Raw genomic sequence first — 27,497 nt, forward strand, 5'->3', positions numbered from 1 at the left:
TGTCCACTAATTGCTAGCAGACCTATTATCTTTGATAAGCCCTGGTGCATAAATTGCTGCACAGTTTGATCCAATTCAATTCAAGCCCTTGTAGTCCTTAAGGCTTGTTTTAACCCAAGGGCTCTCTTAGCTGCCACTTTGTTGTAACTTCTCACCTTTTGCTTGTTGCTATCATGGAGCTACCAGTCTCCTCTTATACCTCACCTACTCCCACCTTCCTTTGTCTACAGCAGAATCCTTAAACATCTCTTTCCCTCTGCTTTAAATAAAGTCATCCCATTAAGGAATGCACCCTGATAAAAGCTGTTTTTATATCCTGCTTCTCTCACTGAGCAACACCTATGCTACTTGCCCCCTAGCTGGGGGTGGTGAGAACAGCCTGCTTTTCTAGGCATGACACTGGCAGCCTGACACAAATAGAGCAGTGAGTGTAGCCCCTGCCCTCTGCTTGCTTCTTGCATGGAACCTCTATCTTAACCACTATGGCCTGGCTTATGAGTAAATCAATTGTTAATCTCAATGAGGTTGTGAGTAAAATGGGACATTAGTGGTTGGGAAACAGTATTCTTGATCGGCCATTCCTCAGGTGAACCTGTGTCACATGTGGGCACTGTGTAGGAGAAATGTGAGCAGTCTGTTCCTCCCAGGCAGAAATCGGAGCCTGAGACGGGGAGCTAAGAGGATGAAGGGTGTGGGGCCCTGGCTCAAATACATACCACAGTCTACTCTTTTTTTTTTTTTTTTTTGACAGAGTCAGAGAGAGGGACAGATAGGGACAGACAGGAAGGAAAGGAGATGAGAAGCATCAGTTCTTTGTTGTAGCACCTTAGTTGTTCATTGATTTCTCTCTCATGTGCCTTGACCAGGGGGCTACAGAAGACTGAGTGAACCCTTGCTCAAGCCAGCGACCTTGGGCTCAAGCCAGAGACCTTGGGCTTCAAGCTAGTGACCATGGGGTCACGTCTATGATCCCACACTCAAGCCAGCAACCCCATGCTCAAGCTGGTGAGCCCATGCTCAAGCCGGATGAGCCCATGCTCAAACTGGCAACCTTGGGGTTTTGAACCTGGGTCCTCCACATACCAGTCCAACGCTCTATCCACTGCACCACCGCCTGGTTAGGTACTACACTCTACTCTTACCAAGATTTAATATTTTCTTGAATAAATGTTTTTGTTTGCTTTATGCTCTTAGGACAATTTCAGAGAGTTTAATTTAAAAAAATATTACAAGTTATGGTTGTTTCAATGAGTCTGTTGATCTCATGCTGCCATTCTAAAAGTGCTTCTTGGTATTTTAAATACATGCCTTAAAATACAAGCAATTAGGACCCGTTAAATAAGGCAACATACTCACAACCTGAAAAGGCTTTCTTCTCTCATCAGTGATTCAATGTTAATATGCAGCACACAGAATAAATAAGCAGTTCTTTAATAGTTACGTAAATATATTCAGAAGTGAAGAGTGTTTATAATTCATTTACAACTGCAGGCTAACAGCAGTAAATGTTACTTGATTTATTGTATAAAGTAAATAATGTGTGAGAATTAGTCCTGAAATAGTTTAACTTTTATTTCCAATCTAGTGGATTAAAAACACAACTGTGAATAGTATAAAGATGTAAATGTCATATTGTGATTAAATCAATTGCATAAATAGAGAACCCAGATCCTACCTGGATGATTTAAGAACTCAGCAGTTTTCTTCAACTTAAAACATTACAAACTCCACACAGAAAACATTAAAGATGTCTTTCAATATTATGCAAATGTATAAAACTAGAATATGACCATTAGATGACCAATGTATAAAATCAACAGAACTGAATTCTAAAGTAAGCAGAAATAAAAAGAATGAAAATTGCCCTCTAATCATCATCAGAGTCCGAATCATATTTCTTTCCTCGAATAGTTTTCTTTTCCAGCTTTGTGAAGTTTGTTCCAAATTTACTTTGGCTCTGAAACGGTGGCTCCATTAAATTTCCGCTAAAAATAAAGCAAATTGAAAAGCATTTATTCTTTATGACTTAGTACAGTTGGTATACTAAACTTTCCTCACTGTAACATATGGAATAGAGTAAAATTTTCCTTAAAATGTTGGTGTCAAGGAAGAGGTATATTATTTACACTGATGGTTAATAGTGGTAAACCTTACTTTGTTACTACTAAATGTTTTAGATCAATGTTTTTTCTCTTTTATCATTATGTAGTGGTTAACATTTCACAGGATGCGAAAAGAATTTCTGATTGAAAAGCAAAGGAAGAAATCAAAGGTTATCTTCTAATCTGTTTGGATATGCTAAACCTGAATTTGCTTTTTTTCACTGTACAAATGACACAGAAAAATGGTGCTGTATTTTCGATAGCCTGTTATGACTGCTTTGATCCTGTTTAACATCTTTTTTTAAAAATTGATTTTAGAGTGAGAAGAAGAGAGAAAGAGAAGGGAAACATTGATTTGTTGTTCCACTCATTCACTCATTTACTCATTGGTTGATTTTTGAATGTGCTCTGACCAGGGATAGAACCCAAAATCCTGGTCTATTGGGATAATACTGTAACCAAATGAGCTACCCAGCCAGGGCCTGTTTAACATCTTTTAATGTTTAGATTTCTACAGCTATCATCAACTCATGAAATTTGTTATCATTAACTGGAATTGGTATGAAATTCTTTTCAATGATGCTTGAGGAAAAAAACGAAATATGACAATTTCTTTTAAAAATATCTGGGGCCCTAGCTGGTTGGCTCAGTGGTACAGCATCAACCCAGCATGTGGACGTCCTGGGTTTGATTCCCAGTCAGGGCACACAGGAGAAGTGACCATCTGCTTCTCTACCCCTCCCCCTTCTCTCTCTTTATTCTCCTCCAGCAGCCATGGCTCAACTGGCTTGAGCAAGTTGGCCTTGGGCACTGAGGATGGGTCCATGGCCTCACCTCAGGAGCTAAAAATCAAATGGCTCCAGTTGCAACAGAGTAATGGCCCAGATAGGCAGAGCATCGCCCCCTAGTGGGCTTGCAGGGTGAATCCTGGTTGAAGTGCATGTAGGAGTCTGTCTCTCTGCCTCCCTTCCTCTCACTAAAACAAAAACAAAAACAAAAAACCTGGGAATATGCCTAGTACAGGGGTCGGGAAACTTTTTGGCTGAGAGAGCCATGAACACCACATATTTTAAAATGTAATTCCATGAGAGCCATACAACAACCCGTGTACGTTACGTATTATCCAATAAAAATTTGGTGTTGTCCCGGAGGACAGCTGTGATTGGCTCCAGCCACCTGCAACCATGAACATGAGCTGTAGGAAATGAATGGATTGTAACACATGAGAATGTTTTATATTTTTAATGTTATTATTATTTTTTATTAAAAATTTGTCTGCGAGCCAGATGCAGCCATCAAAAGAGCCACATCTGGCTTGTAAGCCATAGGTTCCCAACCCCTGGCCTAGCACCTTGATTTTGGTTTTGAAGTATCATTTGCAACTGAAAGGAACCATGTCTCCTTGAAGAAAGCCAAGTCTAGGGAGAGTATGACATGAATGCCCCTAAAATACCTTACTTGTACCAGAAAATGCTCAAACAATTATGGGGACATCACTAAATGATACAGAAGCCAGCATGAAAGGGGCTCTCCTTGTCCAAAGTTAGGGCACTTTGAACTTCAAAGTAAATAATAGCAGCAAGAGAATATAACCCACTGAATGAAATAAGCTACAACTCATTCTGATATAAATAAAAAAATTAATGTGAGATATGGCAAAGTTCTTCCTTAAATGACTATTTGGCCTGGTGGACAACTGGTTAACCAGTTCTCAGTTATCCCCACCAGCAATGATATACAGTCATATGGGGCACTATGAAGAATACATCACTTCCATAATGTACCTGTGGAAAATATTTGAATCTAAACTTGAAATATTAGACAAATCCAAGGTGGCAGGCACTCTGTAAGATAATTAGCTTGTACTCTTCAAAACGTCAAAGTATTGAAAAACAAAAGAAGGGTAACGGGTTGTTACAGGTTAATGGAAACTAAGAACATATTAACTACATGCAATGTATTTTTTTTATATAGAGACAATGGTAGAATTTGAATAAGGTCTGTATATTACATAAACTTCCTGTTTTAATAATTGAACTGTGGTTATATAAGAAAATGTCCTTGTTATTAGGAAATATTAAAATATTTAGGAGTTAAGGTACAATACATCTACAATTTCAACTCAAATGGTTCTGAAAAAAAAATTAAGATAAAGCAAATATAAAATGTTTAAGGCTCTGGTGGGTTTGCTCAATGGTAGAGCATTAACCCAGCGTGTGGAAGTCCCAGGTTCAATTCCCAGTCAGGGCACACAGGAGAGGCAACCATCTGCTTCTCTCCCCTTCCCCCTTCTCTCTCTTTCTCTTCCACAGCCACGGCGTGATTGTTCGAGCACATTAGCCCTGAGCACTGAGGATGGTTCTGTTGAGCCTCCTCCTCAGGCGCTAAAATAGCTCAGTTGTAAGTGTCTCCAGATGGGGGGTGCTGGGTGGATACTGGTCGGGGTGCATGTGGGAGTCTACCTCACCTCCTCTCACTTAAAAAAAATGTTCAAAATTAAGGAATATGGTGAAGGTATCTGAGCACTATTTGTATTATTTCCAACTTATTTAAATTTCGAAGTCATTTCAGAATAAACAATTTTATTGAATACATATTAATACTTTATTTCATATTAAGAAAATAAAACCTAAAACTCCAAAATCAACTTCAACAAAGTTGAAATCATTTAGATGTGTAGCAGAGATGTAGAGAAAAAGGGGTAAAGAAGTAAAAAGGTGAAGGTAACAGAACTTTCTATTTGGAAAGGCATTAACTATGACTGTGAAATGACTACAGTTTTACCAATTATTCTTGCAAATCAAGAACAGGCACAAACGAAAGAAACAGGTACAAAGATGTTCATTTTGGCTGCACATATACTAAAACTGAAACGATACAGAGAAGGTTAACATGGACCCTGTGCAAGGATGACACGCAAATTCTTGAGGTGTTCCATAGTAAAAAAAGAAAAAGAACAGGTATAAAGGACAAGATGATATGTTCTAATTTGTAGAATTAGATATATGTATTATTTGGAGAAATGACAAAGAGTAGAATGAAGAATGAAGCTGGATTTTAGATGTTTTTCAAACTGATAGTATTCCCCATACTAAGTTATTTAAGCTAAGCATAGAAATGAGATTCTAGCCCTGGCCCCATAGCTAGGCCAGGGCTAAGAATACACCTAGGATGTGGGTTCAGTCCCCAATCAGGGCACATACAACGATCAACCAATGAATGGATAAGTGGAATAACAAAATCAGCGTTTCTCTTTCTCTTCTTTCCTCTCCCTCTTAAAAAAAGAAATCGAAATAGCAAAAAAAGAAAAAGAAATGAGATAATATGTTTTATCAGATTCTACAAATGATACAAAAATATACATTAAAAATCTAATGTTTGAAAGTAAATCATGGCCTTGGCCGGTTGGCTCAGTGGTAGAGCGTCGGCCTGGCGTGCGGAAGTCCTGGGTTCGATTCCCAGCCAGGGCACACAGGAGAGGCGCCCATCTGCTTCTCCAACCCTCCCCCTCTCCTTCCTCTCTGTCTCTCTCTTCCCCTCCTGCAGCCAAGGCTCCATTGGAGCAAAAGATGGCCCGGGCGCTGGGGATGGCTCCTTGGCCTCTGCCCCAGGCACTAGAGTGGCTCTGGTCGCGACAGAGCGACGCCCTGGATGGGCAGAGCATCGCCCCCTGGTGGGTGTGCCGGGTGGATCCCGGTCGGGCGCATGCGGGAGTCCGTCTGACTGCCTCCCTGTTTCCAGCTTCAGGAAAAAAAAAAAAAAGTAAGTCTTTATTAATTTGAGTAATCTGGTTTAAATCAGGGAAGAGTCAATTCTGGGGTGTCATTTTGAGTTTCCAGGTTATACAGAATTAGATTCAATAGGCTCTGTTAGAATGAAAATTCTTATAGCTAGGTGTACCCCAAGACTCAATTTTATCCATAACTCTGATTTTTGCTGTGAGAGCATGCTAACAATGTACACTTTAAGAAATATTGCTTTTCCTTTGTGAAATTTTTTTACATTTTGGCTAAGAGATCTTAGTTCCATAGAATAAATGTTAACATAAAAAAATATTTTGTAAAAATATCACAGAAAATGTGAATTAAAGTAAGTCTCCTATTTTGTTAAAAGTTACCTGTAATTAAGAATATCAGAACAACCAAGCCTCCATTCTAAGGTTTCCGTGGTGAAGTCATCTGTATTTCCCAGGTCAGTAAATCCAACGATGTAATCTTGTGTTTTTCCATCTTTTACCAGTGCTAGTGTGGGGATGACTTTGATTCTCAGTCTCTCACAGAGGAAAGGTGCTTTTTCCACATTCAGCTTCAAAAATTTGGTCTCCAGATGTCTCTTGGACAATATCACCAAATGTCTGTCTAGTATTTTACACCTGTAAATATCAAAGATAGAGTATTAAAAGCTAAAATAACATTTCCTTTCAAAAATAAGTATCACTAAGGTACAGCTGAGTCACATTAATTCCGAAACCAACTGGTGCTTATGTCCAATGACCTCATTTCCACTTCAGAGGCTATCTGCCTGGTCATGAAGGGCAGAAAACAATCTCATATCCTGGAAAGTCAGATATGCTCTAATAACATTCATAAAAAAAACAAAGTATTACATATATGCCTTAAATTGTGTTTCATGAAGTTGTCATGTTCATTAAGAAAGACTCATTTCTCTTATATGTGCTTCCTAGTATCTCACCCAAGGAGCTTGAAGGTGACAAGTTGGAACTTGACAGAAATCAAAAGAGATTTCTCAGAATTAGAAATGTACATATGGTGTCATATTTGGAAGTCATTAAGAAAGACTGGTTGGTGTGATTGAGATGGAACTCTTCTGGCTGTGCAACACTGTCAGCGTGAAGCATGCTAAATAGGGTTAAGGGCTGTAAATATGGTCATAATGGTTTTAAAAAATGAAAAATACAGCCTGACCAGGCAGTGGTGCAGTGGATAGAGCATCGGACTGGGATGAGGAGGACCCGGGTTCAAGACCCCAAGGTCGCCAGCTTCAGCGCGGGCTCATCTGGTTTGAGCAAAGCTCACCAGCTTGGACCCAAGGTTGCTGGCTCGAGCAAGGGGTTACTCGGTCTGCTGAAGGCCCACGGTCAAGGCACATATGAGAAAGCAATCAATGAACAACTAAGGTGTCGCAACGAAAAACTGATGATTGATGCTTCTCATCTCTCTCCATTCCTGTCTGTCTGTCCCTATCTACCCCTCTCTCTGACTCTCTCTTTCTCTATAAAAAGAAAAGAAAAGAAAAATACCACAGGTAACTTTCAGTAAGCCATCATCTTTGGAAGAGGAAAATGGAAGTGACATTTTCTTTAAGTAGAATGTATTTATTAAACTGGTCCATCCTCCAGTGTTTCTGAGACTACTGTGATGATCTTTTTTTTTTTTTTTAAAGATTCTATTTATTTTCTATTTATTGAGTTGAGAGAGAGAGAGAGAGAGAGAGAGAGAAAGGCGACCAGGGGAGCAAGAAGCATCAAGTTATAGTAGTTACTTCTCATATGTGCCTTGACCAGGCAAGCCCAGGGCCTCAAACCAGCGACCTCAGCATTTCAGTGCGATGCTTTATCCACTGCGCCACGACAGGTCAAGCGACTGTGATAATCTTTATGAGCAGTAGCTCTTAACTGTTGTTCATCACATCCAACTTTTAAATACACAGATGAATCAAAATTCCCTGGGAAACATGCAGGTGATGCTCATGTCCAATAAAGCTGAGCACCACTGCTCTGGATGCCTAAGACAGTAGAGGCTTCAGAGTCGTTTTACTAGGCTTTTGGGGGCACTCCTTGGTTGTGGTTTTCCCTGAATTAGGTTTGGGCCCCAGGAGTTTTTTATAAATTAAGTGTCTTATCACTTTCCCTCTCAGTGTATCTTCATATATCACCCTGAAATGCAGCAATGAGATTTTAGAGAAAATGGTAGGAGAATAAATTACTCAACAGTATGTTACTGGTTCTTAGATTAATCTCTAAAATAACAATGGCTTAACTTCAATGTACAGACTTCTAGTACAAAGAAGCAACTTAGGAAGTAGTTCCTTTTCTTTTTTCTTATTTTTTTTTTTTTTTTGAAGTTGGAAACAGGGACGCAGTCAGACAGACTCCCGCATGCACCTGACCGGGATCCACCCAGCACGCCCACCAGGGGGCGATGCTCTGCCCATCTGGGGCATTGCTCTGTTGCAACCAGAGCCATTCTAGAGCCTGAGGCAGAGGCCAAGGAGCCATCCTCAGCGCCCGGGCCAACTTTGCTCCAATGGAGCCTTGGCTGTGGGAGGGGAAGAGAGAGACAGAGAGGAAGGAGAGGAGGAGGGGTGGAGAAGCAGATGGGTGCTTCTCCTGTGTGCCCTGGCAGGGAATCGAACCCGGGACTCCTGCACGCCAGGCCGATGCTCTACCACTGAGCCAACCGGCCAGGGCCCCTTTTATTTTTCTTAATTTCTCTGTCAGTATATGTCTATTAAAAGATCTCTCCATGTTTAAAACAAGTCACTGAAGAAAACAGAGTTACCTGAATGTGGAGTCTCTGTAGAAATGGCAAACCACTTTTTTACTCTCCTTGACTTCCTGGAAAAAGTCTCTCTCACTAGGGATTTCTCTATATTCCCCATGTCCTTTCGAAAGCCATTCCTGGTTTGAAGAAAAGGAAAATATTACGCATTTAAAAAATCTCTTTCAGTACCAGTTTGTGTCGAAATCACCACAATACAGGGTGGGGCAAAGGCAGGTTTACAATTGTAAATACAGGAAGGTTTATTTTTGTATTTATTAATTATGGCATTTTTCCATATGAAGAATTCTAAACCTACTTTTGCTCCACCCTGTATTTTGCAATGAAGTTGATTTTACCTTGCAGAGAAATAAATTCCTTCCAGTGATTTACTTTCCTATGTTTGTATTATCAATGCAGGAACAGTACATGGACAGTGACTACCTCCACAGCATGGCTCATATTTAAGGCAATTATCTGTCTTGGTAATTTAAAATATATTTTCTTAGAACTTTGAAAATAAAATTTTAGACTTGAGACTTAGACTGTAAATCCATTTAATTTCTCTGCACTCAAACTACTAAAATCAGAAGAATTTGATTCAAATTATTAAAAAGATTTCATAAATAATGCTCATGCGATAAAGCCAGTCTTTGGGGACAAGCAGGGAGAGGGGGATTACTGCAGCTCTGAAGATCAGGGGTCCTGATTACTCTTTTTTTTTTTTTTTTAAATTATTTTTTGTTTGTTTTTTAGAGAAAAAAGGGAAAGGAGAGAAAGGGAAGCGAGGGAAAGAAACATGAATTTGTTGTTCCATTTATAGATTCACTGGTTGATTCTTGTATGTGCCTTGGCCAGAGATCAAATCCACATCTTGGTGTATCGGAACAATGCTCTGACCAACTGAACTACCCACCCAGCAGCATGGGCCCTGCTTACTCTTGATGACCACCCCAGAGAGGCAGGAACCTCTTCCATACTGGCTACCAATGATAGTGTCCTAGAAGAAAGTTGTCTGCTCACACAGCTTCCAGAAACAATCAAGACCTCACAAGTCATGTAATCCAACTTCCCAAACCAATACATCAACCCTTATCAATCACACCTGACAAAGACTTTTCAGCCTCTTGAACCTTTCCTGTGGCAGGAAGTTTCTCACAACTGAAGCCTGTGTCCTTTTTCAGGCAGCTAGTTTTTATAAAAAGGGGCAATGGGCTTGCAAGTAGAAAGCATGGGCTTAAATAATTGTTCTAGTACTTATTAGGCTATGAATTCTAATAAGCTTCCTGAGTCCCAGTTTTCTCATCTGTAACGTGGAGATCATGAAGCATTTATTTCATTTAGTTGTGAAAATAAGACAATCAACATGAACATAAGTAAACAGTATCTGACATGTGCTTAAGAAGCATTTGTATATGCATTCTTTAATTTTTAGAAAAGTCTTCTCACACTTTTTTTTTTTTTTTTCTTTTTTTTTTTCCATTTTTTTTCTGAAGCTGGAAACAGGGAGAGACAGTCAGACAGACTCCCGCATGCGCCCCACCGGGATCCACCCGGCACACCCACCAGGGGCAACGCTCTGCCCACCAGGGGGCGATGCTCTGCCCATCCTGGGCGTCGCCATGTTGCGACCAGAGCCACTCTAGCGCCTGAGGCAGAGGCCACAGAGCCATCCCCAGCGCCCGGGCCATCTTTGCTCCAATGGAGCCTTGGCTGCGGGAGGGGAAGAGAGAGACAGAGAGGAAAGCGCGGCAGAGGGGTGGAGAAGCAAATGGGCGCTTCTCCTGTGTGCCCTGGCCGGGAATTGAACCCGGGTCCTCCACACGCTAGGCTGACGCTCTACCGCTGAGCCAACCGGCCAGGGCCACACTTTTTTTTTTTTTTGTCTTCTGACACTTTGACTTGTGGAGCCCAGTTTGAAGCTAAGATTAGAGAGAAAAGTTCTAATCTTTCTTTCCACATGTTAGCCCTCCATATAAGGTGTCTTGTCTGCGTCCTCCCTTTCCCATACAGTAATTTCCACTTCCTTTTGACGGTTTCTCGTATGAAACAATATCTACGCTTCTTATTCCTCTGCTTGTCCTTTGAACACAGTCTAATTCCTCCATGTTCTTTTAACATGTAGCCAGGATCTGACTGCAGCCTTCCAGAAGGTCCAACCTGCCATCTTTTCTCCCCTGCACTTAAGCTAACACAACACAGATGCAGTAATAGTTCTGGTATTCATTTCACATGGGCTCACACTGAGCTGACACTCACAGAAGGCCCAGATATCTTCTTATGTGACATTTCTTTGGTAAAGCTCCTATAGTTTAAACTCTCAAATATAATTTCTTAATGATGTGAAATTTCATGATTCCTTTCTTCACTTGCCAATGTCATGTGCACTTAAAAGCCAGTATTTTTGTTTTTTAAAAAAGCTACTATTTCTCTTCATTATTTATTCTCGTATGTTTAAATAATGGGCTGAAGGCCTGAACCTGTGCCAGTTTCTTCGAGGGAGGCAAGCCCACTTCACACCTCCAATGCCTGGCACCTGTCCTGAGACATTCAACGAACCCTGCACTCAGGAGTTTGTGCTGAATGGGATCAGGCAGGATGGCACACATGACAGTGCAGCCTGAGCCTACCTGACACCTGGCAGATGGATAGCACCTGGTTCTCATGTAGTGGTTATCACCCAAGCCTCTGGTGGGCTCCTCTTTTTTTTTTTTTTTCCAATTTTTATTTATTGATTTTAGTGAGAGAGGAAGGGAGAGAGGGAGAGACAGAGAGACAGGAACATCAATCTGTTCTTATATGTGCCCTAACCAACTGAGCTCTCTGGCCAGGGTGAGCTCCTCCTATTTCTTACCCTGTCCTGTCCCTAGCTCAACCCTACATCTCTGGCTACCCTAACAGTAAGCAGGATGTCTGGCTGACTGAGGAATATTAATTAACAGAGGTCTATTAAGCGCTTATGTCACTGTATATGGTGGTTTCCCCAATGCCTTCGTGAATCAGAAAATCAAAATTACTACACAATCTATACTACTTTTTCAAGAGAAAAGCTATAAAAATCATTAAGGCCCATGCCTACTTCCTCAACATTTTCATGAAAGAGATTAAAATGCAATGAAAGCTCTAAAAAAAGATCCTCTGAGTTACTCCGTCTCAAGTTCATTTTATTTTGTTTTTTGAGAATTTTTATGAGTTTATTTGAGCCAAACTTGTCAGTTTGTCAGCTAGGAAGCAAGATTTCAAATGTTCCAGAGAATGAGTTTGTAATTTCTTGTATGCATTTGGAATTAAGGAGGGAATGTAAAGAAGATGGGATACAGGATAATTAACAAGATTATGTGCTTTCTTGGGGGTGGGTATGTTAGCCGTCCAGGGAGTCTGAAAAGGGGGATTACTCTGATATTTCAAAGGTGTATTAATCTAGATGCACAAAAACAAATTCATTTTCAATTATTTGTATATTAACTTAAAAAAATCCTAAAGGCTGCCTGCTTCAATTGTTTTTTAATTATAAATACTCAAACTATGGTTTTTAACTGCTGATGTCACTGAAGACATCAATTTATGTTCCCCTCTGCAAATCAGGTAGGTATAGATTTCTAAAAAAATATCCTTGTTATGACTTTTCTTTTCTTTCTTTAGTTAAACATTAGGAATTGGTAGTGTGCCTAAAATAATTCTTTCTCATTTGCTTTGAGCATGGCTAACCTATGGTAGGCTTTACCACCACCTGAGAGAAACTGTCTCCCACTGTGCAGGTGCTCTTCCTAATCTACTTCAACCACACAAATCTGAGCTCAGAAAATGATCCTGGACATGCATTTCTTTTATTTGCCTGTAGATTAATATATTAACAGGCTAATTTTGAATGTGTCTTTAAAACTAATTTTCCAACCAAATATTTAATAGTGATAGGTACTTTCACTATTAGTGATGTCAAAAAAACCTTAGCCCTGGCCGGTTTGCTCAGTGGTAGAGCGTTGGCCTGGTGTGTAGAAGTCCCAGGTTTGATTCCCGGCCAGGGCACACAGAAGCGCCCATTTGCTTCTCCACTCCTCCCCCCCTCCTTCCTCTCTGTCTCTCTCTTCCCCTCCCGCAGCCGAGGCTCCATTGGAGCAAAGATGGCCCTGGCGCTGGGGATGGCTCCTTGGCCTCTGCCCCAGGCACTAGAGTGGCTCTGGTCATGGCAGAGCGAAGCCCCAGAGGGGCAGAGCATCGCCCCCTGGTGGGCAGAGCGTCGCCCCCTGGTGGGCGCGCCAGGTGGATCCCAGTCGGGCGCATGCGGGAGTCTGTCTGACGGTCTCTCCCAGTTTCTAGCTTCAGAAAAATACAAACCAAACAAACAAAAAAAGCCCTTAAAAATGAGGACTGCATTGTACTGCTACATATGTATATTTAAGTTGTGAGGCGCATACTGTTAAAGCAATTTCAGAAAGCAGGGCAGAGAGGTTACTTGTTTCTCCTGTTGAGCTTTCCTTAGTGCCTGAAGTCTCTTTTCCTTGAGGTGTTCCAATTCCTCCTCGCCCATCTGATCCAGTTTCTGAATCTCAGCATCCAAATGTTCCTCCACTAGTTTGGTAGTCTGAAGCAACTGGTTCTCCAGAACTTTTGAAAACATGTCTACAGACGCATTAGCTTCCATTCTTTACAGTTCAGCCTTGAGACTGGGGAGAAAGGTTACAAAGTTAGGAAAACAAATGCACACAATAAGTACTATTTTCTCTCGTTTTCAAAAATTCTAGCTAATGTGTAACATGTAGTCCACAAAGTGTTCTGCTGACCACGAAGCACTTCATGTTAGACTTCAGAATTTTTATTTAAGTGTTTTAAAATTTAACTTTCACATCCCTTAAAAACTATTTTTGTAGTCACAGCCCTTAAAAACTATTTAAAGCAAAGTTTAGAGGTCCTTCTGATTTAGTTTGTGTTGTACTATATGAAAGCAAAGGTAAGTCTTTAAGACCACCACCAGACCAGAGAAAAATGAGTATTTGGGAGTTACAGTAGCTAGAGTCATACCTACTGATATATCTTGACAATTAGGGTTCTTCACCAAAGAAAAAGGGGAGTGATACAGAAATGCCCGAACCATGTAATGTTGAACTATTGTGAGGTTCTTTCCACACATACACACACACTTAACTTTGCTTCAACAGAGCAGAATTGAACAAAAGACATTTTTCATGGTGTTTGCCTAAATAATTTTCATTTCTTTAACTCCTGAGGAAGCCCATTACAATGTATTGAATAAGTAAAGAATGGTGCCTGGTGTTTCCTAAGCTTTAGTTTCCATTCCTAACAAAATCTATGAGGCCACATATTGACATTGGTATTTATTTACTAACACTCAGTGTTCTTAAATTAACTTTGATATAGAACAATATAACACTCTAAACATTATGAATATTGATTTTTCCATCATTTCTCCATGTAAGATAGGAGTTTATAAACATATTCTAATTCAGGTCAGGAAAGAAGTTCTCAATTACATATTTTTAAAGAAATGAGTATTTTCCACCAGCAACAATCAGATGGCAATTTTTATGTGTACTCCTGGGTTATTACTGCAGAAATATGATTTGTATATATTTCTGTAATTGTCTATCAAAGCAGGAGGCTGTTGCATTCCGCTAATTATGATACACTTGCAAATACTAACAGAGCACTATTAAAAATCTTGAATAAACTGTGAACTCATCCACCAACTCTGACACCTAGCCTGGCCACACCTCTATGCCTCATGAACTAAAGAGAAAAAAGCTTTTCTACAAACTTCATGATTCTTTTTTTTCAAAGGAAATGCCATTGAAATGCATCTGTATTTCTAGATCTAGCAATGTCTGGGGCACAGCAGGTCTCAAAAATATCTGTAAATCTAAACCAGTGGTAGTCAACCTGGTTCCTACTGCCCACTAGTAGGCGTTCCAGCTTTCATGGTGGGCGGTAGCGGAGCAACCAAAGTATAAATAAAAAGATAGATATAACTATTGTAAGTTGTTTTATAAAGATTTATTCTGCCAAACTTAGCAAAAATCCGACATAGAGTACTTGGTAAGTAATTATTATATGCTTTAACTTGCTGTAACTCTGCTTTATAAATTTTATAAAATAAAGTTACTTCCCTACTTTATAAATCACCATTACTGTGGAACTGGTGGGCGGTTAGAAAATTCTACTACTAATAGATACAAAAGTGGGCGGTAGGTATAAAAAGGTTGACTACCCCTGATCTAAACGAACAAATTGTCAGTTCCTCATAACTGCTATAAAAACTTCAAGGCATTGTATTTCTAACATAGTAAAAGAATTTCATATTCCCTATCTCCCAAGAAAAATGTCAGTATGATTGTGACCTTCACTAGGGGCTAGATGAGGCACAAAATCAGATATGAAACCCTTACTCGCATTTCAGAAACAGTTCTGACCAAGGGCATGGCTTTGAAAAATCAATATTCTTAATAGAATATTACATTGTTCTAGATCAAAGTTATGTATCCCTGCAGTTTTATATTTTATAGTATGAGCTCGGAATTTAACGCTGGTTTAATTTGGAGCAGAAGTGACTAACAAGAGCTGCTTGAAGGGAAGGTGGTCACGGTGGTCAACGCATTCCAAAAGGGGAAAAGCGGTGGTTTATCGATCCTGGTAACTTTTCATTCTTCAAACCACAAGCCTCTTCATATGCTTCCATTTTTCAGTCCTACTGGAATGGTGACAAAGGACTTGTCCTCAAATCACCTAACCCTTTTCTTGATCTTTCTACGTGCACCTAAGAGCTCTGCTCTTTAATTGCGAACATTACCTTCCCAAGGTATCTTCCCAATAGTATCGTGTCACTTCTCGAGCCTCCGGGGACAGATGAGGGCAGAGTTCGGGTAGCCCCGACTTCAACGCCTCACGGAGCGCATGCTCCAAAGCCGCTAAGGTAGCACAGGCACGGCACCTGGGCCACGCCCCTCCCCCGCCCCCCGCCTTGGCGTTGAGCTGCGCTGTGTCCATTTTAACTGGGACCCGTCTTTTTCACACTCTCTCTACCTCACCTGAGCTCTCGGCGATACCTGAGAAGGGATGGACCGGTGGCTCCACAAGAACAGTCCACTCTGGCTTCAGCCTCGCAGCAGCTGTTAGTGTCTAACAACCCGCCGTCACTTCCGCCTCCAAATTGACACTTCACAGCCTGCGACACCCGAGGAAGTGAGGGTGGAGGAAGGCGTGCGTGCAGCTAGGGCTTGTACGCGTGCGCTTCCCCGACAGAGGCCGCGAACCCGAGTTTTCCGGTTCGGGGTTTAAACGGCCCAGAGGGCTCGGGAGCAAGGTATGCTGGGAGTTGTAGTTTCTTAGTGCTCAGCCGTCTGACTTTCTTAGGCTGCCTCTGAAACCTCAGTACATGAACTGTTATTTCGGAAATCAGCTACGGCTCTTGCTCAGGAGTGACACTCCCAACTTCGTTTCTATACTGTTGAACTTTTTTTTTAAGTTGAAATTTAACACACAGCATGATTAGCTTCTATGTAGTTAGAACCTGTAATATCACCGTCCAGATCCAGCTATAGTGCCATTGTCGGCTCCCTCGTGATCTCCCTAACATAAATTTTTAGACCTTTGCTCTTGTAAACATTAAAACCTATGTTGGGGACCTAATAGGTGCGTGCTTGCATTATTTTTATTTTTAGTGACTGTACGTACTTTCTAATTCATGGACGTTACTGAGAAGCCGAATTTCGTCCCGGATTTAGCTCTCTTTGGAACAACCAGAGCGCTTATCTATGGTTCATTGCAGTTCTTAACTTTGGGCAGCTGAGACTACAAAGCCTAGCCCAAGGTCTAATTCTAACCGAGCTCCAATCCACCAAGTCTGCGTTCCCCAGGAGGGAGTGGCTGACGTGGGAACTAGCTTCATTGTCCGCCCTTAGGTTCTAGAACCTAGAAACCGCGCGGGTGTCGGTGCACGGCGGCCCTTTGAGGGAAGGGGGCGCTTGGGCTCCTGCCTGGTGGGCGGGTGAAGTGGAGACGCTCTACCCAAAGGGTAGCTCTCGATGAGCCGCGCCCTGCGTCCCCACGCCGAGGCGGCAAGACGATGCGCTTGCGCACTGAGAGCTCACACCATATGTGCCCTGTCCCAGTCCGCGCGTTTGTGGAGAGCCGGGTGCGAGAGGCGGCCGTGCGGAGGGAACGGAGCCGAGCGGAGACCTAAGTCGGCCGCGGGACAGTGGATCTGTGAGAGACGGAAATAGAAGGGTTGGGGCCACGAGCGCCGCTGTCACGCGATGGGAAAGAAGCAGAAAAACAAGAGCGAAGACAGGTAAGCCAGTGGCTGGGTCTTCTCGGCGCGGCTGGCGCAGCTCAGGGTCGCGCAGGTCCCGCCGGCGCGGAGTGGACCAGGTTCGAGGCCGGCCTCGCAGGGCACCGAACCTGGGTCCTGAGTAGGCGCCGCGGGCCCGAGACACCCCAGTCCCGGGCAGGCGCGGAGGGCCTCGGCGGCGGGCGGGTTCTCCCAGCCGAGACTCGGCCTCTGTGCTACCTGCCCGGCCAGGAGAAGACCGGCTCTCCGGCCTGAGAAGCGGGTTTGGGCTCCCGGCGCAGTCCGGGAGAGTGGGGGTGTTTTTGCGGCGATACTGTGTGCGACGCTTAGGAAGAGTTTTCTTTACGCCTCTGTGCCTGTGAATACTTGGAGAGCGGAGGGACTTCGAATCAGCTCCATCTACAACCAGGTGTTTCCATTTCGAGCCTCTCAGGTACGTTGGAGGTGTGTAGCAGTTAACTCTCTCTTAATTTCATCTAATTTGAATACAGTTTTCAATTATTTAACAGCTGGTCGTCCAGACTCCATGCTTTTCTCTTTCCTTCTTCCGGCCAGTCTTGGCGATCTCTTTGCTCTCTAGCACCTTCTCTAAGAAAGGAGGAGGCGACGAAACAAACCAATCAGGGTCGCTCCTTTCTCATCATTTAAAAGGCTTTTGCGGGGAGGGAGTGTGAGGGTGTATGTAAGTTTACATACCCCGAAATTTTGGTAACTTTTCTGTGTCACATTCGATGGAGTCTTTTACTCTTCTCAATGAAAGAGTTTACTTCCTGGGATGGAACAACATCTGTTACTTGTCATCTTTGTCTACCACTCACCAAGCCTAGTTCCAATACTGGGGGGGGGGGGGGGGGGGGGGAGTGTGTGTGAGGAAGGTAAGTAAAAACAAACAACCGTGATGTTTATCATTCTGACTCCAAACGGATAGATGGTCTTGAAGCTAAAATAAGATTGCTAATTATAAATTGGAATCCTAGATTGTTTCCTCACCTGGCACTCATCTAGCTGATGAGTAATATTAGAATTAAAAGTACCAAGGTAAGTCTTGTCTTTCAGTGACAGGTTCACTGTAGGAAGTTAATTGGTTTGAAGAATAGAACTTAATTGTTAAACCAGGTAAATTAAAAATATAAAAAGTAGAATTCTGGGTAATTTATTGGGACAAAAATTTCTCTACCTTTGACAGGATGTTTTGATGTGTAGGATACTTTTTTCCCTTCAACTGCAAACAAAAAAATAGATGAGTATAAGATTCAGGTACCAGTTAGGAGCTTCAACCATTGTTATCACATGACCAGTCTTGTTTCATGCACCTGTTAGGTATTTTAAAGCAAATCTCAGAATCCTTTCATGTGTATCTGAAAGATAACACTTGAGGGAAAAAGCCAGAGAAACAACATAAAACACAATTACAGTGCCACTAACAAGCCTAAGGAATATTAACAATGATTTCTTAAATATTATCAAGTATCCAGTCAATTTTCTGATTTTCCTGATTCTCTTATTTAAAACAAATTATTAAACAGTTGGTTTGTTTGGTTCAGGATTACAGAAGTTTTGTTCTTCAGGTTAAAAAGTACATTTAATGTATTATTTTCATGTATGTGTTATTTCCTTAAGTTTTTACTTAAAAGACTCATAATGGAAAAAACTATTCAGAGGGGAGATCTATTGCTTTATTTTTAGAGGAAAGAGTGTCTCTTAGTGATTTATTGATATAAAGATTTTCACGGGTGGTGTAAAGTTTAAATTGCAAACATTGATGCCTGTTGAAAGATTGGTTTGGAAGGGTAGAAGGAATGCAATTTTTTTTTAATCCAGGCTCAGACTAATCTGTAGTCTTTATTTTTGGGCTCATCTGAGTGGGAAGTGGTGGCAATATAGTTGAAAAAGCTTTCTCATGTCATATATTTATCATATACACTGCTGACAAAAATTAGGGGATATTTTGTCGCTTCATATTCATTTTGAAATATTCCCTAATTTTTGTGAGCAATATATATACAGTGTGTCCGTAAAGTCATGGTGCACTTTGACCGGTCACAGGAAAGCAACAAAAGACAATAGAAATGTGAAATCTGCACCAAATAAAAGGAAACCCTCCCTGTTTCTGTAGGATGATGTGGCAGCATGTGCAGATGTAACACCGTGTATACAGCGGAGCAGCCCACGGCCATGCCAGTCGAGATATGGACAGTACAGAGGAAAGTTCAGTGTGTTCTGTGGCTTGCTAAATTCGAATCTGTGACCAAAGTGTAACGTGAATATCGGTGCGTTTATAACGAATTGCCACCACATAGGAATAACATTACTTGATGGGATGAGCAGTTGAAGGAAACCGGCAGTTTGGTGGAGAAACCCCGTTCTGGTAGGCCATCAGTCAGTGACGAGTCTGTAGAGGTTATACGGGATAGCTACCTAAGGAGCCCTAAAAAAATCTGTGCGTGAGCCCACAACGAACTGCACTGAATAGGTATGAAACTGGGAGAGTTTTCCTTTTATTTGGTGCAGATTTCACATTTCTATCGTCTTTTGTTGCTTTCCTGTGACTGGTCAAAAGTGCATCATGACTTTACGGACACACTATTTATTTTAATGCTTCATGGACTCTTTGCTTGAGTGCTGTTTAAATTGTATGTAACAAATCTTAGGCTGGTCCCATTTGACCAGAACCTCTGGGCCTTTTTAGGTTGGCCCCCTACATCAGATACTTTGTATTGGGGGAGGGAAGTTTCACTGCCTTTTTAGTTTGCTTTGACCTTTTGTATATTTAAATAGTACAGGCATAACTCCTCTTATTGTACTTCCCAGATACTGCGTGGGCTGTTTTGTTTATTAAAAAATTGAAGGCAAGCTCTTCCAGCAAAAAGATTACGACTACCTTTTAAAAAAAATTTTTTTTATTCAGTGATAGGGGAGGCAGAGACAGACTCCCACATGCACTTGGCCAGAATCCACCCTGCAAGCCTACTAGGGGGTGATGCTTTGCCAATCTGGGGCGTAGCTCTGTTGCTCAGCAACCAAGCTCTTCTCAGCACCTGAGGCAGAGGCCATAGAGCCATCCTCAGTGCCCAGGGTCAACTCACTCCAATCTAGCCATGGCTGCAGGAGGGGGAGAGAGAGAGAGAGAGAGAAAGAGAGGTGAGAAGGGGAGGGGTGTAGAAACAGATGGGTGCTTCTCCTGTGTGCCCTGTTGGGGAATCGAATGTGGGACATCCACATGCTGGGCCGATGCTCTACCACTGAGCTAACCTGCCAGGGCAGATCTTACATTTTAATGTAGTGAATAAGCACATGCACAGATATACAGAGGCAGTAAGAGTTTAGGATAAGCCTGACCTGTGGTGGCACAGTGGATAAAGCGTTGACCTGGAAATACTGAGGTTGCCGGTTTGAAACCCTGGGCTTGCCTGGTCAAGGCACATATGGGAGTTGATGCTTCCAGCTCCTCCCCCCTTCTCTCTCTCTGTCTCTCCTCTCTCTCTCTCTCTCTCTCTCTGTCTTTCCCTCTCCTCTCTAAAATGAATAAATAAAAAATTAAAAAAAAAAAAAAAAAAAAGAGTTTAGGTTAAGTATGGAAGTACCACCCTTGAGATTCCTAATTTGCCTCCTAAAGTTACTGTGTTTTTTAAATCTCTTTTGAATTAAAAAAAATTTTTTTTGAGCCTGACCAGGCAGTGGCGCAGTACATAGAGCGTCGGACTGGGATGCAGAAGGATCCAGGTTTGAGACCCCAAGCTCTGCCAGCTTGAGCGCGGGCTCATCTGGTTTGAGCAAAAAGCTCACTGGCTTGGACCCAAGGTCGCTGGCTCCAGCAAGGGGTTACTCAGTCTGCTGAAGGCCCACGGTCAAGGCATATATGAGAAAGCAATCAATGAACAACTAAGAAGTCGCAATGCGCAACGAGAAACTGATGATTGATACTTCTCATCTCTCTCCGTACCTTTCTGTCTGTCCCTGTCTATCTCTGCCTCTGTAAAAAAAAAAAAATTTTTTTTTTTGAGAAAGGGAGAAAGAGACTTCTTGGAAGGGAGAGAAGGTGAGAAGCATCAACTTGTAGTTGTTTTCACTTTAGTTGTTGTGCATTGATTACTTCTTGTACATGCCTTGACCAGGTCTGAGCCAGTGTCTCCTTGTTCAAGCCAGCAACATTTGTGCTCAAGCTGGCAAGCTTTGGGATTGTGTGGATGATTCCCCAGCTCAAGACGGTGACCCCGCGCTGACGAGCCTGCGTCAGAGCTGGTGACCCCAGCGTACTGGTTCAACTATCCCCTGCCCACTACCAGTCAGGCAAATTCCTTCCTTCCTTTCTTTCTCTTTCTCCTCTCCCTCCCTCCTCTTGCTCCCCTCCTTCCTCCCCTCCCTCCCCCTCCTTCCTTCTTTCCCTTTCTCTCTTCTCCCCCCCCTCCCTCCCTCCCTCCCATCCATTCATCTGTCCAGTCAAAGGTGGGGAGGCAGAGAGACAGACTCCTGCATGTACCCGACCCAGATCCACTCAGCAAGCCCCATATAGGGCAGTGCCCTGCCCATCTGGGGCAACAGCTCCATTGCTCAGCAACTGAGCTATTTTTAGCTCCTCTCTCCAAAAATCAATAAATAAAGTCTAAAGAGAACCATTTTATTTATTGATTTTTAGACGGGGGAGAGAAAGAGAGAGAAAGTGGGGGGGAGAGATGGGTAGCATAAACTTTTAGTAGTTGCTTTTCATATGTGCCTTGACTGGGCAACCCTGGGATTTCAAACCAGCAGCCTCAGCATTCCAGGTTGATGCTTTATACACTTCACCACCATGCTTGGCCTTTTTGATATACAACTCCAGGAAGACCTTGGTGGACTGCTTGTCTGACCTATCCTAGGGCACACTGTAGCTTAGGAGGTCCTGTGCATTGGGTTTGGCCCCAGCATGAACTTGGCATGACCCAGCTGACTGGCTCCAGAGCAGGCCAATATCTGTAACGGTCTGGATCTCCATCACAACGTTCATCACCATCATGCCTTTGACCAGCAGGCTGACCAGAAAGCCACAGCTCAAAGGGTGTGGCCATCAGCAGGCGCTACTGCAGTCCCTGTGTGAAGAGCACATCCTTGTGAAGGCACCTGCTTGGATGCAGGGGTGGGGAGGCAGGCTCACAGTAGATCTAGTCCAACACGCCCAGCTTCCCACCAGCTGGATGTCCTCCTCCATGGTGGTCCAGGGCTGGAAGGATAGCTTGGTGCCCTTGAAGTGCAGGAAGGACTCCCAACCCTAGTGCTAGTAGAGCAGCGTCTTGCAGCCGCCCCACAGGCCCTTGTAGCCCTTCAAGATGGCATTGCTGGTCAGGTCACCCAGCAGCACCAGCTCCTGGGAATTCAACGCCAGGTTCGAGTGGCCCTGGTCATACATCTGCAGGATCCAGGTGATCATGGGCTTGTTGGGTTCTGTTTAGAGTGCTGTGAGATGGCCAGGAGCTCGGTGTACATGTAGTGATGGTCCCTCCAACCCATCTGGGTAGGTGCTAGTGCACTTGACCGTGGTCATGGCAGCCTTGACAGGGAACAGCAGGAAGCTAGAGAGGTGCTGCTACAGGAGCAGGAGGGATGACTGGGCCCTTCAACTTCTGGAGAAACCACCAAGAGAGATGGTGGGGCCCTGACTCCTGGAGGAACCACCAAGGTGGGGTGGTTGTGGTGGCCCCTCAGCTTGAAGAGACACCAAACCCTCAGTTTCTTTAAGGAATTTGTCATCTGTTAATTTGCCATGCTTTTTTCTCATTTGGTTAAGTGCCTGTTCAGATGTGCCATTTAAAAAATTGTTTTTCATATCAGATTGTTGGAGTTCACTATATGTTATTGACAGATCATTTATCAGGTACCTGTATATGTATTGCAGTTTTTTTTTCTTACCCTGAGGCTTGCTTTATCATTTTAACAGTGTTTAGCAGTTTAAAATTAAACTTAAGAATATAGTAGGTTAACATGCAGTTGTAGGAAATACACTGCTCACAAAAATTAGGGGATCAGGGAGCGTGCAGATACTCCAGTACTTTTAGCCTTTTGTATAGTGCGTTTCCACCAATGAAATAAAAGTTGGTTTTGTATCTCATTTGCATAATCAAACAACTTTCTTTGACTTGTCGTTTACTTTTCTGATGTTCTGTTTAATAAAAAAAATCAAATGCTTCTTTTTTTATCACTTCATATTCATTTTGAAATATCCTCTAATTTTTGTGAGCAGTATATATTACAGAGCGATGCCTATACATTACTCAGTTTCCCCCAGTGGTAACATCTTGCAAAACTATGCACTATCATAACATGAATATCGATAATAATACAGTTCACTGATCTTACTCAATTCCCGGTTTCACTGTACTGGTGTATGCATGGGTGTGTTTGTGCTTAGTGCTACACAGTATGACTACATGTAGATTTGTATATTCACTACTGTAGCAAAATACAGAACGTCACTGCAAGGATTCCTCATGTCGCCCATTTATAACCACTCTTCTTCCTATGCATCTCTCCTCCCCTGCTTGTCCTTTACCCCTGGTACCCATGAATCTGGTCTAGGTTTCTCAATTTTTTTTCTTTATGTAACCTTTGGGGATTGACTTCTTTCCACCCAGTCTAATTCTCTTGAGACCCACCCAAGTTATTGTATTTATCAATAATTCATTCCATTTTATTGCTGAAAAGTAGTACATGGAATGGGATAAACCTCTGTTTAATTAACTGTTGACCCATTAAAGACCATGTGGGTTGTTTCCAGTATATGGCTGTTACAATTGAGTCCACTACAAACATGTCTACAAGTTTATGTGAGATACATTTTCATTATTCAGAGATAAATGCACAAGAATGCAATTGCTGGGGCAAATGGTAAGTATGTGTTTACTTTTACAAGAAAATGATAAAGACTATTTTCTAGACCAGCAATTCATGAGGGATCCAGATTCTCTACATCCTTACCAACTTTGGTTATTATCACTGTTTTCGGGGAGGAGGTGTTCTGGTTGGTGTGTAGTGATACCCCATTGTGATTTTAAGTTGCATTTCCCAAATGGTTAATGATGTGAAACATCCTTTATTTGCTATATGTAAATGCTCTTCAGTGCAATGTCTTTTCATGCCTTTTGTCCATTTTCTAAGAATTGTTTGGATTTTTTTCTGTTGAGTTTTGAGAGAGCTTTATTCTACATAATAATACTGTTTTTGATATGTGATTTGCAAATATTTTCTACTTGTCACTTGTTTTTTTCATCCCCTTCATATGGTCTTTCCACAGAAAAGTTTAATTTTGATGAGGTCCAGTTTTTTCAGTTGTACTTCTAATTTCAAGTCTTAAAAACTCTTTACTTAGTGCTAGATCCCTAACATTTTCTTTCTTTTTTTTTTGTGAAAGATTTATACTTATATTTTATGTTTTTCATTTAGGTCTGTCATGTATCTTCAGTTCATTTTTGTATAAGAAGTGAGGTTGAAATCAATTATTTTGTATATAAGAGTGTCCATCTACTTCAGCATCATTTGTTTATTTTTTATTTTTTTTATTTTTCCGAAGTCAGAAACTGGGAGGCAGTCAGACTCCCGCATGCGCCCGACCGGGGATCCACCTGGCACGCCCACTAGGGGGCGATGCTCTGCCCATCTGGGGCGTTGCTCTGCTGCAACCATTGTAGCGCCTGAGGCAGAGGCTAAGGAGCCATCCTCAGCGCCTGGGCCAACTTTGCTCCAATGGAACCTTGGCTGCGGGAGGGGAAGAGAGAGACAGAGAGGAAGGAGAGGGGGGCAGGGGTGGAGAAGCAGATGGGTACTTCTCCTATGTGCCCTGGCCGGGAATTGAACCCGGGACTCCTGCACGCCAGGCTGATGCTCTACTACTGAGCCAACCGGCCAGGGCCTCAGTATCATTTGTTGAAAGGCTGCCTTAACTTCTTGACTTCTTCTGCACCTTAGTCAAAAATCAGTTGTCATACTCCTATGGGAGCTATTTTGAGGTTCTCTCTTCTGTTCTGTTGATATTTGCATCTGTCCCTCAGCCAGTACCGTATAGTTTTGGTTATTGGAGCTATGTATTTAGTTTTGTAATCTGGTAAAGTGATTTCTCCTGTTTTATTCTTTTTCTTTTTAATTGTCTTAGCTATTCTAGTTCTTTTGGCTTTCCGTATAAATTTTAGAGTCGTCTTGTCTCTATTGGCTATGTCACAAAAATCTTGCTGGGATTTTGATAGGCATTGCCATAAACTTGAATGTTATTTTAGGGGGAATTGGTGTTTTTACTATGTTGAATTTTCTAGGCCCTGGCTAGTTGGCTCAGTGGATGGCATGTTGTCCTGGCATGTGGACGTCCTGGGTTTGATCCCTGATCAGAGCACACATGAGAGATGACCATCTGCTTCTCTTCCCTTCCCTCTTCCCTTGTGCCTTTCCTCCCCTTTTGCAGCCAGTGGCTCAGTTTGTCTGAGCATTGGCCTCAGGCGCTGAGGATAGCTTGGTTGATTTGAGCATCGGCTCCAGATGGTGGTTGCTGGCTGGATCCTGGTTTGGGCTCCTGCAGAGTCTATCAGTTCCCTGCTCACTTAAGAAAAACAAACAAAAAAAGAATCTTCTAGTTCATGAACATGGTATATCTCTCCCTTTTATTTAGGTTGTTTTGGATTTATTTCATCAGCATTTTGTAATTTTCAGCATAAAAGTCTTACATATGTTTTGTTAGATATACTAAAATATTTTAATTTCTTTGGAGTGGTTATAAATGATGTGTTGGATTTTTCTACGCTCAGAATTTTTTTTGTTTTTTTTTTTTTGACCGAGAGAGAGAGTCAGAGAGAGGGGCAGCTAGGGACAGACACGAAGAGAGAGAGATGAGAAGTATCAGTTCTTCTTTGCGGCACCTTAGTTGTTCATTGAATGCCTTCTCATACATATGTGCCTTGACTGGGTGGCTACAGCAGAGCGAGTGACCCCTTGCTCAAGCCAGCGGCCTTGGGCTCAAGCTGACCACCTTGGGGTTTCAAACCTGTGTCCTCTGTATTCCAGTTGGACACTCTATCCACTGTGCCACCGCCTGGTCAGACTTCCCTCAGGTTTTTAAAATTAATTTTTATACGTTTTGAATACCAGAAATATTGTTAATTAAGTATAGTGTCTTCATGTATCTTATACCCAGTTTTTCTTATTAATATCTTATATTAGTATAGTACATTTATTACAGCTAAGCAATATTGATATTATTAACTTGATCGCATACATTATATAGATTGCCTTAGTTTTTACCTACTGTCCTATATGTCACATTTAGTAGTGTTCTCTTCTTGATTCTTCATGTCTGTGATAATTTCTCCAATTTATATCATTGATTGATTGATTTTGGCTACCTGAGGTACTATTTGTCCTGCTTCTACACTGTAAAGTTACTCTTTTTTCCCTTTTTCCATACTGTACTTTTTGGAAGGAAATCACTGTGCATAGTCTAGAATTGGGAAATTATGACCTGCCTCCTTGAAGGTGGAGAGTTTGTAAAATTTATTAAGAGTACTTCTGCGTGGGATATTTGTCTCATTGCCATTTAGTTATTCCATCATTTATATTAAAATGGACTTGGGAATTTATACTTTGGTTTACAATTTAATATGTCAATTTCTTGCTCTAATTAATGAACAGATTAATTTGCTCTCATTGACTATTGAGAGCTCTTTTAGTTGGCTCCCACGTTCTTTTTGTTATACACTTGTCAATGTGTGTGGAGGCGGGGTGGGGTTAATTACTTCCTTACTTTCTGGCATTATAAGATGCTCCGCATTTATCTAGTATAAGTCCTGCTCCAAGCCTAAAATCAGACATTTTGCATTCTCACCAGGAATTGTTATTGTCAGTTATTGTTAGTTGCCTTGATTTTATCTTTTTCTTTTATTATTATTATTATTATTATTATTATTTTGTATTTTTCAAAAGTGAGAACAGCAGGGAGGCAGAGAGACAGACTCCTGCATGCACCCGACTGGAATCTACCCGGCATGCCCACTTGGGGGCGATGCTCTGCCCATCTTGGGCATTGCTCCATTGCAACTGGAGCCATTCTAGTGCCTGAGGCAGAGGCCGTGGAGCTGTCCTCAGCGCCCGGGCCAACTTTGCTTCAATGGAACCTTGGCTGCAGGAGGAGAAGAGAGATAACGAGAAAGGAGAGGAGGGAGAGTGGAGAAGCAGATGGGCACTTCTCCTGTGTGCCCTGACCAGGAATCAAACCTGGGACTTCTACAGACCAGGCTGACACTCTACCACTGAGCCAACCGGCCAGGGCCTTGGGTTTGTTTTTGACCTGTCTGTTCTCTATTCTTTAACTAATACTCCACTGTCTTGATATTAGCTTTATAGTAAGTCTTGAAATAGAGTAATGAGTTCTTTAATTTTGTTACTCATATTGTGTTGACTATTTCAAGTCTTTTGCTTTTCCATGTAAACTGTAGAATCAGTTTATTGATAGCTACAAAATGTTGCTGTGGTTTTGGTTGGGACTGCATTGATTCTGTATATCAAGGTGGAAGGAATTGCCATCTTAACAATATTAAGTCCTCCAATTCATGAGCTTGGCACGCATTTGTTTGTTTAGATCTT

At 42.0% G+C, this 27,497-nt stretch overlaps 2 protein-coding genes, 1 non-coding gene and 1 pseudogene across 5 annotated transcripts in view; 2 read left to right on the top strand and 2 right to left on the bottom strand.

The window, feature by feature from the left end:
* Window positions 1-1,551: 1,551 nt before the first annotated feature.
* On the bottom strand, window positions 1,552-15,852 carry TXNDC9 (thioredoxin domain containing 9). 2 transcript variants are annotated; one of them, XM_066372308.1, is made up of 5 exons: window positions 15,661-15,852; window positions 13,056-13,266; window positions 8,624-8,742; window positions 6,220-6,474; window positions 1,552-1,985 (listed from the first exon to the last, which is right to left on the bottom strand). In XM_066372308.1, the coding sequence occupies exons 2-5, from the start codon at window positions 13,242-13,244 to the stop codon at window positions 1,868-1,870; spliced, it is 681 nt and encodes a 226-aa protein (XP_066228405.1). In that variant the 5' UTR covers window positions 13,245-13,266; window positions 15,661-15,852; the 3' UTR covers window positions 1,552-1,867. The 2 variants fall into 2 exon arrangements, with proteins under 2 accessions (XP_066228405.1, XP_066228404.1); XM_066372307.1 differs by having other exon boundaries at window positions 15,643-15,849.
* On the top strand, window positions 4,942-5,046 carry LOC136401958 (U6 spliceosomal RNA). The gene has a single exon (XR_010750879.1). It is a non-coding gene; the product is annotated as a U6 spliceosomal RNA (small nuclear RNA).
* A 740-nt stretch (window positions 15,853-16,592) lies between the features above and the next one.
* The window catches only part of EIF5B (eukaryotic translation initiation factor 5B), a 68,516-nt gene continuing 57,611 nt past the window's right edge, over window positions 16,593-27,497 (top strand). For both annotated transcript variants that reach the window (XM_066377573.1, XM_066377574.1), the window contains exon 1: window positions 16,593-16,904. In XM_066377573.1, the coding sequence (XP_066233670.1) occupies window positions 16,870-16,904 (35 nt within the window). In that variant the 5' untranslated portion in view covers window positions 16,593-16,869. The remainder of the gene's footprint in view (window positions 16,905-27,497) is intronic.
* On the bottom strand, window positions 21,595-23,367 carry LOC136397362 (uncharacterized; annotated as a pseudogene).

Source organism: Saccopteryx leptura, chromosome 3 (assembly GCF_036850995.1).
Source record: "Saccopteryx leptura isolate mSacLep1 chromosome 3, mSacLep1_pri_phased_curated, whole genome shotgun sequence".
NCBI lineage: Eukaryota > Metazoa > Chordata > Mammalia > Chiroptera > Emballonuridae > Saccopteryx > Saccopteryx leptura.